Source organism: Gastrolobium bilobum, unplaced genomic scaffold (genome assembly GCF_033153095.1).
Source record: "Gastrolobium bilobum isolate Gb01-03AN ecotype WA unplaced genomic scaffold, APGP_CSIRO_Gbil_v1 utg29767, whole genome shotgun sequence".
Lineage (NCBI taxonomy): Eukaryota > Viridiplantae > Streptophyta > Magnoliopsida > Fabales > Fabaceae > Gastrolobium > Gastrolobium bilobum.
In genome coordinates this window covers 35,262-51,000 of record NW_026895566.1, presented here as the reverse complement: position 1 = coordinate 51,000, position 15,739 = coordinate 35,262, and the positions used below count along the sequence as shown (strand labels likewise).

The following is a 15,739-nucleotide window of genomic DNA, read 5'->3' as shown; positions in this document are numbered from 1 at the left end:
GGTGCTTTAGCTTGATTTTTAGATAAAGGTTATTACTTTTAATTGCTTTGGATTTTGATTTGGATTCAAGTATGTCAACTATGGCCGAAGACAACTTTGATGACGTCGACATGGTATTTTCTCTCTTTTTCTTTCAATTACAATTTGTATAATTGAAACCCTCATGACAATAATCATATAAGTTTTGAAGCTGGTGCAGGTATGAAGAGGAGCCACCAGAGCCTAAGATTGAGTACATATTTTTTTTTTTTGTACTTGTTTTTTGGTTATGGAACTTAGCATTGAATGAATAGCAGGAAGGCACATAGGAGGATTTGGATAACAACAAAAATGAAGAAATAAATGGAGAGGGAAAACCTCTTAGACACTGAGGAAAGGAAAGTTGAACAATCAGTAGCGCGGCCTCGAAAAGACTTTCAAATTTATGACTAAGTATGAGCGTGCCAGGATTTAGGGTACCCATCCTGTTCAAAATAGGTTCGTTTTTCTTCTCAGTCTAAGGTGTTAAGGTTATGCTTATTCATTATTTGAGAATTTAAATTAATAGTACATAAATTATGCAAGACATCATTTAATCAAAGACCACAAGCTCGAAATGCATCGTTTGCAGTCTCCCATGAAGATGATTAATATAAAAAAACTTTAGAAGACCATGCAATCAGGATTGCCACATGATTTGTATTTCTCATTAATTTTGTATTTGTTTTTTCTGAATCATCTTTCATGTATTTATTTATTATTTTAAAGGCCACAAATGCCAATTTTATTTATTATTGATTATGTACCATATTGTCGATATTTTACAAGGAGGATGGAAATTGTGGAATAATATTGGAAATATCCTTATCTTTAAGGAAGCTGATCCAAAATTCAACTTTGATGATAAAATTTACTTTATCTTTTGAACACATTAATTGATTTTTATTTAAATTAAATTCAAAAATATTTGTTATTACATTAATATTACAATAGAAGCATTATTAATGATTAAAATTGTCACAATTTCAATTTTTTAAATAAAAAAATTATAACTTACCATAAAAAATTTATAATAGTGAGAAAAAACTTAATAGCTATTATTGGAATATAATAGTAACAATTTATTTGTCATTATAAACATTTGTGATGACTAAATCATCACTAATATTGTAAATACTTGTGATGATTTATTTTCGTCATTAATTCTCACATATATTTGTCACATCATTTTTTGTCACAATAAATGTCTTTTTCAGTGTCATCTTAAAAAATCGTCACTTAAACAACAGTGGCTTGAATATTAGTGACGAATGTTAACGAAGTGAAATATCGTCACAAAAATACCGTAGTGACGATTTTTTCAACTTTTAATGATGATTTTTATCATCACAAAAAATAAATTTTCTTGTAGTGATGATATTTTGAAGAAAAAAATTCCAACTGCGGCATTCAGGTAATTTTTAATGAACAGTGTGGCATTTTGGTCATTGTCCCTAAAAAGATCTACCCCATATATCATTGATAATATTAACAATTTAATTAAAAAATAAAATAAAAACTTGCATTATTAAAATGATACATATTTAACGACGTAAAATAATAATTTTTTCTTATTTTGGATACAATAAGAATTTTCCTCGGATTTAATTTGGATCTTCCACTTGTACAGCTGGGTCCAACCAACTGATCACGAAAGAAAATATTTAATCATCTTACTTGTCGGCCTCAATTGAAAGTTTTTAATTAGGGTTTTATAAGAGTTATGTTGTAGTAAAAGTGATTGTGTAATGTCATAGAGATTCGTTTTGCGTGTAATAATTTCTTTTTTTCTTTTTCTTCAAAAAGTATGGGCCCCACAAAATATTGTGTATGTAGAAAAGTTTGTTGTGTCATGCTAAATGACAAATGTAAACCCCTTTTAATTATTATTATTTTTAATCAAATCACGGATTTCAATATCAATTATCTAATTGGGTCATCAAGTGGAAAATATGTTTAATACTGCGAGTATATCGAACTGGATACATCCATTTATTAAATGGGAAAATTTGAAGGGATATAGAGAAAAATAAAAATAAAAAAAGTTAAAATGAAAAAAAAAATTATCCATATTAATAAATGGCTGTAGGTTCAATACACCGGGTATAGTTTGCTGAAGTGGATTCTGATGTAATTGTCACATGAAAGAGTATCATGTTATATATGAAATTAAAGAGAACAATTTAAACAATTTCTCGATGAAATTAATAAACCCATGCAAAAGTCTCTGTTAGAATAAATCCATGTAAAAGCAGTACCGGTGAATTCTGATAGTGTTTGATTAATTTTCTGCATAAGAAATTTTAATTTGATTAATTTCTAATAGTGTTTGTAATGAATATTTACCAAAGAGTGTGATATTTTGTTTATGTTAATCGTAATAAATTAATTGAAAATATATATTTTTTCAGATATCAACACAACTGTTCAATATTCCGAATCAGCAAAATATTTTAGCCAGTGCCAAAATAGCTATGGTTATATATATAGCTACGCTTGAAACGTGGTTAAATTAGCTCGTGCCAAGGTACTTATTAGCACCAACGTAGCTTTGCCACTGGATGCAGGGTGCTTGTAAATTAGGTGACCTTTACCTCCGTATGTATGATATATCAAGTTAGAGAGATATAATATAAAATTATTTTATGCACAGATTTTTTGGACTTGAAACATGAATATTATACATGTCTATTTTTTTAATTTTACAATATGTTGACTTATTTCCACTAGAAAGTAGAGGCATTGAGAATTGAAGTCGTGGTCCAATGATCAATGATCATGTAAAGTACTATCTCACCCAAAAACTTAAATTTGTAAGTGAAGGTTGAATTAATGGTTTTATATTAAATCTCTCTATTAGACCAAATTTTTAGTTTGACCTATTTTCTTTTATTTTTAAAAATTCTTTTAACTCAACGTAAGTTTAAGAAGTCTTATTTACTATCTCAATCATCGATTTTTGTCCACCTAATTATTATAGTTTATCAAGCTATACCAATTGATTAATTATTAATTTTAAATAAATTGCAGTCATTGGATGAACAAAAATTAACAATAGAAATAAAGAATAAGACTTCTTAATCTTACATTTGAGTCAAAAGATCCTTCATCTTTTAAAGAATAATTTTTTTGACATTCTCTATTTATTTATTTAAGTTTATAAATCATAATAAGTTTCCATGTTTGTCTATTGGGCCCTTAGATCATATAATAATTAATTAAATTATTTAAAATTAGATAATATAATTTTAAATAAATACATACTTGTTCACATAGTAATTAAATATGTTATTTAAAATCATATGATATAATTTTAAATAAATATAAATCGACCTATAAATTTATGGGTCAAGCTTTTTTAAAAGGCATATAACCTAATTTTTAAATAGGGTTATATTTTAAACATTAATTAACCATTGAAAAGTATAGGAAGATGAAATATGATAAGATAAGATAAGATATTTTTGCCATTGAAACTTGGAAGTTTTTCCCTAAACATATGACATTTTATTAAGCTGATGATTATTTAATGTCATCATCATCAACCATTGCTCACAGTTTCGCCTATAATACACTGATAATATGAGATTGAACTCAATATAATTTGTGACATTTCTTAGACAGGGTCTTCACTCTTCACAGGGGGAGGATGGCCTGGATGACCATGCTTGGGGTTAGCCCCTGGGTCTTTATAGTCATCCTCGATAAGCATCTTCGGGAACTCTGCAAAAGGAACACTCAAATTAGACCACTCTTCTATTACCTTATTCAATTTGTTCTAAATCATATGTTACAATTTGTTTGTTTAAAAAAAATATAACAAAAACAATAAATAGAGGAAAAAGAATAATGTTCAAAGAGCGCCTTTAGATATAATATATATAAATGGGTTCGCTTTTTTTGGGGCGAAAATCATAGTGTTTTGTAATTTTAATTTATTCCAGGGTTATTATAGTCTTTATAATTATAATTTTTTAATCTTTCAATTCCAAAACGACGTCGTTTTGGGAGTAAACGCAGATAACTTATCTGCAGTTGCAGAAATATTTTTTCCTATATAAATACCTTAATAATAAATAAAGGCATTTTTTTTTTTGGTAAATAAAAATAAAGGCATTTTAAGTGAAAGACTATAATATACTAAAACAATTATGGGATTTGGAATATGTTTAGAATGTATAAATACTAAAATCATGGGATTTAAATATAAATATAAATATAATAAAGATAAAATAAAAATTCACCTGTAGGTGGATGAGGGTGGTGGGGATCATGTTTCGGATTAGGACCTGTTTTTCCATAATCATCTATTTCGTATAGGCCATTCTGGTTCCCTGTTTAAAATCATTCCACCTCTCAATATTAGCTTCTAATTTGTTCAAACTATGAGCCAAAGTTATGTAGATCGATGCATAATAGAACAGAGTAAAATGTAAAAACTAACCTTGATTCTCTTTTTCCTTTTCTTAATATTTTAGAATTATAATCCAGTGATTTCAATTTTCAACAAATCACTATACACATGCATTCTATCTAATTTTATTATTCCATTTCCTTAGCACAAACACCCTAGAGTTTCAACCCCTCACAACAAAATCCCTCAACAAGAAAGCACAAACTTGTTTTTTGTCAAATAAAAATTGGATTAAACAACAGAACTGCCTACATGAATCTCAGCAATACAGATAAAGCCTTATTACTACCAATAAATATCATCAAACATAACCAAAAAAAAAATGGAGCAAATTATTCTTATATCCTTATAAAAATAAGAAGTGTTACACTAAATTTTTATCATCTTATGACTCAAATGTCTAAAAAAACAAAATCATTAGATATAAATAGAATTAACGATCAAGATTGAAAAGTATAATTTCCATCGGTGCAAAATCACCGTTACCAAAAAAATACATAAAACCAATCTATTCAACAAAGAAATGCTAAAAGTTCTTTCTAAGAAGTTATCTTACTGTTTATTTATATGAAGGAAAAAAGAAGAAGAACAAGCTTATGTTACCTTTAGGTAAGTTCATAGCAGAACACATGACCGCAGAGATGAGCAAAAAGGAAAGCAAGCATAGCCGAACCATACAAGCCATTTTTTTTCTATAACTCTTAACATGCAAGTTTAGTTCCGCCTCTGTAGAAGACCACACAGTTGTTATGGTATTTATAAGAAAAAAATGTGTTTATTGCGCTTTTTATTTTTTAATTGCGTTATTAGTGTTTTCCCCTGTTTTCAAGTATTTATTAAGGGGAAATTATTTGTTCTTTTAAATAATATAGAGCTCTGTTATTTTAAATAAGAGAAAGATAAAAATTAATATTTTTTATTTAAAATTTAAATTAAGAAAAATCACTAATTTTTCCCCATGATTTTATTCTCGCGTCTTTTTCTCACTTAAAATCATTCTCGCGTTTTTTTCTCACTTAAAATCACACAACTCTATATTCTTTAAAAATACAAACACCAAGCCTATTTATTAATGATAACTGCTTACGTAATCCCTTGCGTAAAAGTTCACTTGGGATGTAAACGGCTATATTTATTGATTGTACGATATAAATGTTCGACTTTCAAATATTCATTTTAAAAAAGCAAAAACTATTTTTTACCCATTCTAATTTAATGTCGATCACTTGTAAAACAATTGTTTAATTCTTGTATTTAATTTTATTGTAAAATAATAATAAAAATATCTTGTTTAAATCACATTATATTTTACTTATTGTCGAGCACTTGTAAAACAATATTTTAATTTTTTTTAAATGTATTTTTTATTCTTGTATTTAATTTAATTATAAAATAATAATAAAAATTATCTTGTTTAAATCACATTATAATTTATTTATTGTCGACTACTTGTAAAACAGTTTTTAATTTTTTTAAAATGAATTTTTAATTCTTGTATTTAATTTTATTGTAAAATAATGGTACAATTTACCTCGTTTAAATCACATGATAATTTATTTATTGTCGAAAGTCAACCACTTGTAAATAGTAAAGTTTATTTTTTAATACTTGTTTTTAATTTTATTGTAAAATAATGATAATGAAAATTATACTGTTTAAATCACGCGATAATTTTGTATTATTTTGTAATAAAAAATTTTAATCCACATTCATAAGTTGTAACACATTTTCGTTTTGAAACTTAAAAAAATATGGTAATTTAGTTAATTTTCAATTTAAAGGCTATATGGTCTATTAGTTAAAAAAAAAACGAATAAATTAAAATCAATAAATAATAAACATATAATTCATTAAATTATCAATATAAAAAAAGGCATGAAACTGAAGAAACTTTTTAATGAAAAATCATTAGAATTCACATAGAGGGGATGAGAGCAAATTATGTTAGACAAAATGAGATTAAAAAAAAGTTAGAAATTAGAGGAAAGTAGGGTGAGATTCTGATTTTGATCATCCAATGTTTTCCAATAAAAGCAATAAAATGTTATATATAAGATTATAACCATAAATGAGAGAATTAATACTCCATTAATGTGGGGGTTACAAAATCATAAATAAATGATAATTACACTATTAGCGGCAAGTGTGGATGATTATAAGATTCATGTTCAAAATTCAATTCATCCATAAATTAATATTTTACATAATGTTTGTTATATGGGTTCACTTTTTCTGCAGTTAATGCAGATAAGTTATCTACAGTAAGTCCAATACGACATCGTTTTGGGGCGGAAATTATGGTATTTTTGTAATTTTAATTTATTGCATGGTTATAATAATCTTTATATTTATAATTTTTTAAGATTTCAATACCAAAACGACGTCGTTTTGAGAATAAATGCAGATAACTATCTGCAGTAACTACAGAAATATTTTTCCCTTGTTATATACCTATATGGAATTTGTTGTAAGTTTTGTATTTATATTTAGGGTTGATTTTTTTGCAGTGAATACAAATAAATTATTTATATTGAATCCAAAATGACATAGTTTTGGGACGGAATCAAGGTATTTTTGTAATTTTAATTTTGTAATTATAATTTTTTAATCTTTCAATCCAAAACGATGTCATTTTAGGGAGTGAATCTAAATAACTTATCTGCATTCATTGTAGAAACATTAAACTCTTATATTTATCTTAAATATTAGGGAAAAGTTCAAAAAAATTCTTGTGATATTGCTTTGAATCACTTACACTATACCTCCGTACTTTTTTTTTTTGTGAAATATTTCAATCGGTTCATTGTTTCGCAACTAATCCGATTCGGGGCGTGTCCAGGATTAAGGCTTTAAACCCCTCCCAGAGGTGGTACTGGGGATCTGTACTTTTTTTTAATCACTTAACTTCTTGTGATTTTTTTCATCTTATACTATTCTACCCTTCTTAGAAGGAAAAAAAATGATAAAGAAAAAAGAAATTAACACCAAATATTGTGAAAACTTATAACACTTAATAAAAGACTAAAATAACAAAATAACAAAAAAAATCAAATGTGTTATGTGTCTAAATAAAAATAACATATGTATAAAAAAATAAAGAAATAGAAAAAAAAAAGAAATCACTATATTTGCTTTTAGTTTTTTTCTATTTTTTTTTGTCCTTGGTCTATTTATTTTTATTCATTTATTTTTTTGGTATGCAGTCTATTTATTTCTTTAATTTAGATATATATGTTTCGAATTTTTTGTATCTCTATTTTATTCTCTCTTTTTTCTTAATTTTTTTTATGAAAATCTTTAGTAGATAGGGTGACATACGACTAAAAAAAATCGAAGAAAAAATAAGAATAAGACTGACCAAAAATTGAAAAAAAATAGACCAAACATATTTAAATAAAAAAGAATAAAATAGACCAATGACAAAAAGGAAAAAAAGAAAAGAAAAGATTGGAAATTCATAAGTGATTTCTTTTTATTCTATTTCTTTTGTATCTTTATTTTATCTTCTAATTTTTTTGTCTTCAATATTTTTTTTTTCATTTAGACTATTTTCATTTTTTTTTAATTTTAGTCTTTTATGTCATTGTTGTGATTTTTAATATATTTGATCTTATTTTTTCTTCTTCTTTTATTCTTATTCTTTTTTCTTTTTTGTATGCATTTATTTTATTTTGACACATTTGATTTTTTTATTTTTATTTTAGTCTTTTATTAACTGTCCTAAGTTATTAGGATATTTGGTCTTATTTTTCTTTTTTATATCACTTTATTTTCTTCTTCTATGAAGGGTAGACTATGTATACTTAGTTAATTTTTTAACGGTGTTAATTAAAATGATATGTGGATGGAAAAAGTCACAGAAGGTTAAGTGATTAAAAAAAATACAGGGATATAAGTGATTCAAAACAATACTACAGGAAATTTATGAACTTTTCCGTAAATATTATACTAGAAAATGATCAATCGTATATCATTGGCATATTCTTAATTTTATTCATTAATTATATATATATATATATATATATATATATATATATATATATTTACATAACTAATAAATTAAAATTGTGAAATAAAAATAAAATTAACGATTAAAATTTGATGTGAAACTCATTATTCTTCTTCCGATATAAATTGATCATACTCCATAGTATTTATTAATGCAAATAATTTACCACTTTGGTAGTTGGGGTTTTGGTAAAACAAAGTCTGAATTTTTGTTCTCATTTTATTTTATAGTGAAATTAAAATATATTAATTTTTAATATTATATTTTGTAATGTTTTATTTTTAAAATACATTAAATATATACTCATGTTATATTTCTTCTCATTTTAATACATAACTAAATGCTATGTAGCACCGACACTGACACGGGACACGTGACACGATACGACACGACACTCCGACACGTTAATTCTATAAAATATTAGATTTCGACACGTTAGGACACGTTTTGATATTAAGTAATATTTTTAATTTATGTAATGTATATTATATTGAATATTCAATAATTTAACAAAAAAATGAAACTAAACTTATAATATTCATTAATTTTGTAAAGAAACATAAGATATCCCAAATATTTATATTAAATTCAATAAAATGTTAATCATAATCCAACGAATCTAATAGTTGGAACGAAAAACTCAACGCAACGCAACCTTTGAACCTTTTTTTGAATTTTTATAACGCGAGTTGGAGTGTCGGGAAGTGTCGGAGTGTCGGAGAGTGTCGGGAAGTGTCGGACACGACACATCAGGATTTTTGAAGTGTCGGTACTTCATAGACTAAATGCTACTTAAAATTTTACTTACTCACTTAAGAATATGTTTTAGTGCTATTGCTATATATTGCTCCATTTCTAATAGCACTCACGCATTTATTGGCAACATTCATTATAGTCGCTTTTATACAAGGATACAGACGAGCCAGAGCCCAAAGCACAATAGTCCAAGCCCAAATTAATAGTCCAAAACTCTGATAACTCCAAGAATGCAGCTGATGTAATATATACACGTGGACAAAATCATGATAGAATAGTCAAGTAGTTAATCTGTTAAATCAATTAGATAAGTTAGTTTTTACTCCCCGCTAATTGCGGAATTCATTTTTGTTAGAATAGCAGTAATGGCAGTGTATATATACCTGTGTAACTTTCATTTCTAAAAAAATGAGAATAGTTGCAGATTTTCCATCACGAGCACAATGTTCTCTATCATGAGCAAAGTGCTACCAAGTATAAGGCTCGTTTGGTAGCGAAAGGATTTACTCAACTCGAAGACATTGACTACTTCGATACCTTTTCACCAGTTGCCAAGTTGACTTCCATAGGCGTTCTTCTCGCCATAGCTGCAAGCAAAGACTGGCTCCTCGAACAGTTGGATGTTGACAATGCATTTTTACACGGTGACTTGAATGAGGAGGTTTACATGACCCTCCTTCAAGGTCTTCCTGTATCCAAGCCAAACCAAGCATGTCGCCTGAACAAGTCTTTATACGGACTTAAACAAGCCAGCCGCCAATGGTATAGTAAACTCTCCTCAGCTCTGGTTTCCCTTGGTTATGTTCAAGCACAAGTGGATCTCTCCATGTTTACGTTTCAATCTGGTGACTCATTTACCGTTCTCTTAATTTATGTGGATGCCATTGTGTTGTCAGGGAACTCCGCTTCTGAGATTCACCGCTTAAAGGATTATCTTAATTCTCTGTTCCGTATTAAGGATCTGGGATCACTCAAGTATTTTTTGGGTCTTAAAGTCTCTCGCACCACTCGTAGCATTTTGCTTAATCAATGCAAATATGTCCTTGAAATCCTATCTGACACTGGTTTTCTTGCTTCTAAAACTTGTAATATGCCTATGGATAGCATTGTTCAACTTAGTCGCTCCACTGGCTCACCTCTGTCTGACGCTTCTTCATATCGTTGCCTGATTAGCAGACTTCTCTATCTCATCACTACTCATCCAGACCTATGTTTTGCGTTCCAACAACTGAGTCAATTTGTTGCTTATCCACTTGATACACATCAGAATGCTGCTCACCGTGTTCTACACTACATCAAGAGTGCACCAGCAACTGGCATTTTCTTTCCTGCTAATGAGAATCTCTAGATTCGCGCGTTTGTCGATTCTGACTGGGCATCCTGCCCTGACACTCGTCGTTCGGTTTCAGGCATGTGTATCTTCATTGGATCATCTCTTGTAGCTTAGCGGTCCAAGAAACAGTCAACCGTGTCTCGATCTTCTTCTGAAGCAGAGTACCGAGCACTAGCATCTCTCTCCTATGAGCTCTAATGGCTGAAGCACCTATTTCAGGATCTCCATCTTCCTTGGGATAAAGCTGCTTCGGTCTTTTGTGACAATCATTCAGCCATCTACTTGGCTCATAATCTAGCCTTCCACGAACATTCCAAATATATTGAAATAGACTGTCATGTTACTAGCGAACGTATTCATTCTGGTCTTCTCCGCTTGCTTTCGGTGTCTTCTTCAGCACAGTTGGCCGATGTTTTCACTAAACCATTGGCCAACACACCGTTCCAATAAGCCACTTCCAAGTTGGATCTCCTTAATATCCACGACCTAACTTGCGGGGGATATTACACAAGGATATAGACCAGCCAAAGCCCAAAGCATAACAACAGTCCAAGCCCAAATTGATAGAATAGTCAAGTAGTTAATCCATTGAATCAGTTACATAAGTTAGTTTTTACTCCCCGCCAATTGCGGAATTCAGTTTTGTTAGAATAGCAGTAATGGCAGTGTATATATATACCTGGCTAACTTTCATTTCTAAAAAAATGAGAATAATTGCAGATTTTCCATCATGAGCACAATGCTCTTTATCTGTGTTTCTTGCTTTCTCAATAGTCGCCGACAAGGAGAACTCAGAACTAGTTTAGCTTACATCTGCGTCACTTTGCTTTTAAAGTTTAGCTTCAATTTATGGCATGTAAGATAGCTCAAAATTGGGTAGACTTTTTCTTCAAATATTTTTTAAAATAAAAACTCTGATAAGCAACAGCATATATATGAATTGATATTTGCTGAATTACTGTGATAAAGCCACCTACTCCTGTTTTGCTTAAAAATAAGGTAGCCTTACATACAACAAAAAAGAAGGTAGCCTCTTATATTTTTGATATGTTTATGGTTCATGATCGAATTTAGCAATAATTGGAGAAATATCTGTTCTCACAAATAACACAGGATAAATATCATGAGAAATTGAGTTGTTTCTTCATAACAATGAATTAGTAGTATCAAGATCAATTAAAAGTTTATATAGATAGTAATTAAGACAAGATGAAGCTTCGGAAGAAGAATTTATGGACTTTATTGCAAAAGGACTTTATCAATTCTTTTCATAGATATGTTATTCTGTGTACTTTTCATTTGTCTACTTTTGCTTACCTCTCAATTATAACCTCATCCACAGTGAAAATTTGCAGGATAAAATAAACTTTTACTCTTTTCTTTCTTATTGTCTTTCACCCTTTCCCTCTCCTCCCCTTTCTCTCTATTGCTTAGAGACACAGACAGATGATTTGTCAAAATCAATTACATTATCACAAACTGACCACTGACTTATTGATCATAGCAACAAACAGTGCTGCAACTTACAAAATGTAAAGCAAATAAAATAAAGAGGGACAAATTGTGGGCACAAATTGATTAATCGATTTTTTTTGTTTGTCTAATTCAATTGCTACAATTCCACAACACAATGAGTTGCATCTTCACATTATTATTTAAAAGAAAACTGAATACAATTCTATAATACAATGACTTGTCTCTGTCTTCGTCGATAGAGAAAAATAGGATAAAAGAGAAAGGGTGGGAGGCAGTGAAGAAAAAGAAAGAGATAAAAAAATTTATTTTATTCTATAAATCTCCATTGTTAGATGAAATTGTAATCTAATGATATTGAGAGAGATAGACAAATTAAGAGTAGACAGAATAACTTATCCCTTCTTTTCAAATTCCACAAATTAATTCTTTTACAATCAATTCCTAAAAAAAAATCTAAAAAAAAACAAACCCTAAACTGAGAAATCACGGATTGGGATTCATTAACCTTTCGAAAAATCATGAAAAGCATTTAAGCCGTAGACAACGAAATTATCTCCCCTATCATCACCTCAGTCAACTTCAACAAATAGCAACTAAAAGCATATCCTCCCTCTGTATTTGAATCTCTGCTTTTAATAACATTTCATCAGGCCATTTATTTTAATAATCCAAAGCAATCAATAAAAGTAATAAATACAAGCACAAAACACAGTTAACCTCAATCTAAAGATAACAGGAAATCAATACCAAAAAAAAAAAAAAAAGATAACAGGAAATTAAAAATAAAATAAAAATGAGAAGGGGGTAGCTCAATGAAAAGTTGCTAAATAAACAAACAACAATGGTCTTATCGTAGTTCAAGTTGATATTTCCACACTGGCTAATCCTATGATGAGTAGTCAACTAGTCATACACATGTATCATCAACAATTGCATCAGATAAAAGTTTACCCGCATAAGGTCTCAAATCCTATGGTTCTGATATCTCAGTAAAACACATGAACCAAAAAAGTTTTAGAGAAATACAAATATTTCAGTAATTCACCCTCATCATCTTTTCTTAAAACCATACTTTTTGCGTTCATAGAATAGGTCAGTTTTGGCACTCCCTAAATTAACAATTTTGGGGCAACCATCCCTATCTTTCTCCTGCTGTGTGCATTCCTTGCAGTAGTAGGCATCAGATATTCCTACTCCTCCACATATGACACATCGACCCTGAAATGATCCATAGTTGCATTCATCGCAAACTCGGACAAGTGTACAAGGACGCACATAAGAGTCACATATCACACACTTGCCATCACATTTCTCACAAAGTCGTCCAATGGCAATTCCTGGCTGCTTCCGGCACATAATCAAATCAGGATGATGCTTGGCCATATTTTCAACAACCTGCTAGATGCTGTATATATTTATAAAACCTGCAAGTACTGTCCACAATCGAAAGTTGAACAAATTATAAAGTAAATCAGCAAAACACTACTTCTAGCAAACGAGGTATAAACACAAAATTTTGCAATAAAATATTGGGGTAGCTTCTTTGTAAGCTTTGTAACTAATATTCCCTAGCAATTATGTAAAAAGCATAAGGATGGGAAATCTATTTGAATCATTGGCTTAAATAGTCTCATCTTCACATTAGCTACAACGCAATCTTGACCTTTCCATAAGAAAATGGATTGTGGTAGTAGCCAATAATCAGAACAGAGAACTGACTACCCCTAAAACCTAAAGAATTACAGAGCTTGCAATTTTCCAGTTAATGTCACGCTGCATAATTAAGTGGCACAGCAAGTATTGAATGATATTGTTTCTTACCAAATTGCCAGCATAAGGCCAACCAAAAGTGACAAACATACAACCTCCATTACAGGCTCTAGAATCCAGTTTTGTAACTTATCGTCTTATCCTCAGACAAATATCATAAAACCATACGAAGTAAGAAGGGCAAGGACGCTCAGTCTTAGGAAGCTGATAAACCTTGAACTCCAAAGCCTATGAACTGGTCAGCTCAGCTTTGCCTTATAACAATAAAATAGTTAAAGCCATTATAGCTTACACCATATATCTCACGCCCAAAGGCAAAGGGGAAAGCCAACATAAAATTCAGGTACCTGATGTGATGATGGATACAACATATACTAGTTTCTTCTGTAGTTTGAATTTGAAATATGTTTTACATGTAGGATTAGAGGCTCAGTAGACAGTAATTTCACACTCTATTAATTGTTTGACATATAACCCCAATGCTATAGGAACCTCATTGAGAGTCTGATATTACTGACTACTACCAAAAACTCACACCTCTAACATGCTCTAGCTACAATAACTGGTTTTTTCAATATTTTCTACCGTTCATGTAGTCTTCCTTTCAGTAGCATGAGCCCAAAACAAATACAACACTCGTTTAAAAGAAAAATTAATTTTTCTTTTTCTTTTTGATATACCGACCCTAATTATCTCTTTGAGGCAACTCGACCCCCCGGGTATTCCCACAAGCTTCTACTCTTTGAGTCGACTATGAGACTAATCCCAAGTCGGGAAAGCTCGTTGGTGGGAATCGAAAAGAGAAATGAATTTTAATGTAGCAAGCATGAATCCAAAGTCAAAACTTCAACCTATAGAAAATTAGAACTTAATCAAAATCCGAATATGGCATAATGATAAATGAACCTACACCTTACTCATCCCACCAAACTCTCCCATATCTTTAAAACAATTTGGTATAGCATCATCAAGAGATCTATAACAATACAATGTTAAGTCATAAGACAAATGAAATAACAAAAGTAAATTCCATACAACTAGGAGGATGAAAATTGAAGACTCTTACAAAGGTGTGAATAACAAACATGCTAATAATATGCCATATCCATCTCACAATTCTAATTTGGAAAATAGAATTGCAAAACATGGGACTCATTAGTCACTAAAGACCATTAACAGCTGCAACCCCCCAAAATCAACCCTTTTCACTCATAGAAAACATGGGTCATCTTGATTCAATGACATTGATTACTACAAAATCCTAAAATTCATAAAAATAAAATAAAAAAAATGCTAACTACACAGAAAATGAACTGCTTAAACGAAAAGAGAGATCAAATCCCAACAAAAATAACTGATTCAGAAACAAATCTATAAAGGAAGAAAGGTCATTAAGAATGAAACAGAAAACTGAAAAAAAAAAAGATTTGATTAAAAAAATGAAAATTTGTTGCATTCATCACTTGAGAAAAGAGGGGAAAAAAAGAGTGCAGGGAATAAAATCACAACGAGAGATATAGAAAGAAGAAGAAGAAGATGAAGAGAAGGGGAAAGCTAACCTGTGCTGAGAAGAGGAGTATTAAACGGTGTCGCTCCGCCTGAACCCAGAACAATAGCGTTGTGTTGTGGTGGCAGCTAATGAGAAAGAGGAGGAAATAAAGTGAGAGAATTGAGCATAAAAGAGAGAGCGGAACGGAACGGAAGTTCTCAGAACAATCCAGACATACCAATTATGTTTCCAAGCCCAACGCAAAAACACGGGCCCTATAATTCATTGTTACTTGGGAATGATGCACGGATACGGACTCGGGACACGACACGACATGTCGACACGTTAATTCTAAAAAATGTCATATTTGGACACGTTGGGACACGTTTAGATATTAAATGAAAATTTTAATATATATAATATGATTTATATTTAAAACATATAAGAATCCATTATAAGTCAACCAATCAAATA

At 30.0% G+C, this 15,739-nt stretch overlaps 1 protein-coding gene across 2 annotated transcripts; it reads right to left on the bottom strand.

The window, feature by feature from the left end:
- Window positions 1–12,789: 12,789 nt before the first annotated feature.
- Window positions 12,790–15,486, bottom strand: LOC133316945 (PHD finger-like domain-containing protein 5A). Of its 2 annotated transcripts, none has more exons than XM_061518754.1 (2): window positions 15,336–15,469; window positions 12,790–13,430 (listed from the first exon to the last, which is right to left on the bottom strand). In XM_061518754.1, the coding sequence occupies exon 2, from the start codon at window positions 13,387–13,389 to the stop codon at window positions 13,057–13,059; it is 333 nt and encodes a 110-aa protein (XP_061374738.1). In that variant the 5' UTR covers window positions 13,390–13,430; window positions 15,336–15,469; the 3' UTR covers window positions 12,790–13,056. The 2 variants fall into 2 exon arrangements, with proteins under 2 accessions (XP_061374738.1, XP_061374733.1); XM_061518749.1 differs by having other exon boundaries at window positions 12,792–13,439; window positions 15,336–15,486.
- Window positions 15,487–15,739: the final 253 nt, after the last annotated feature.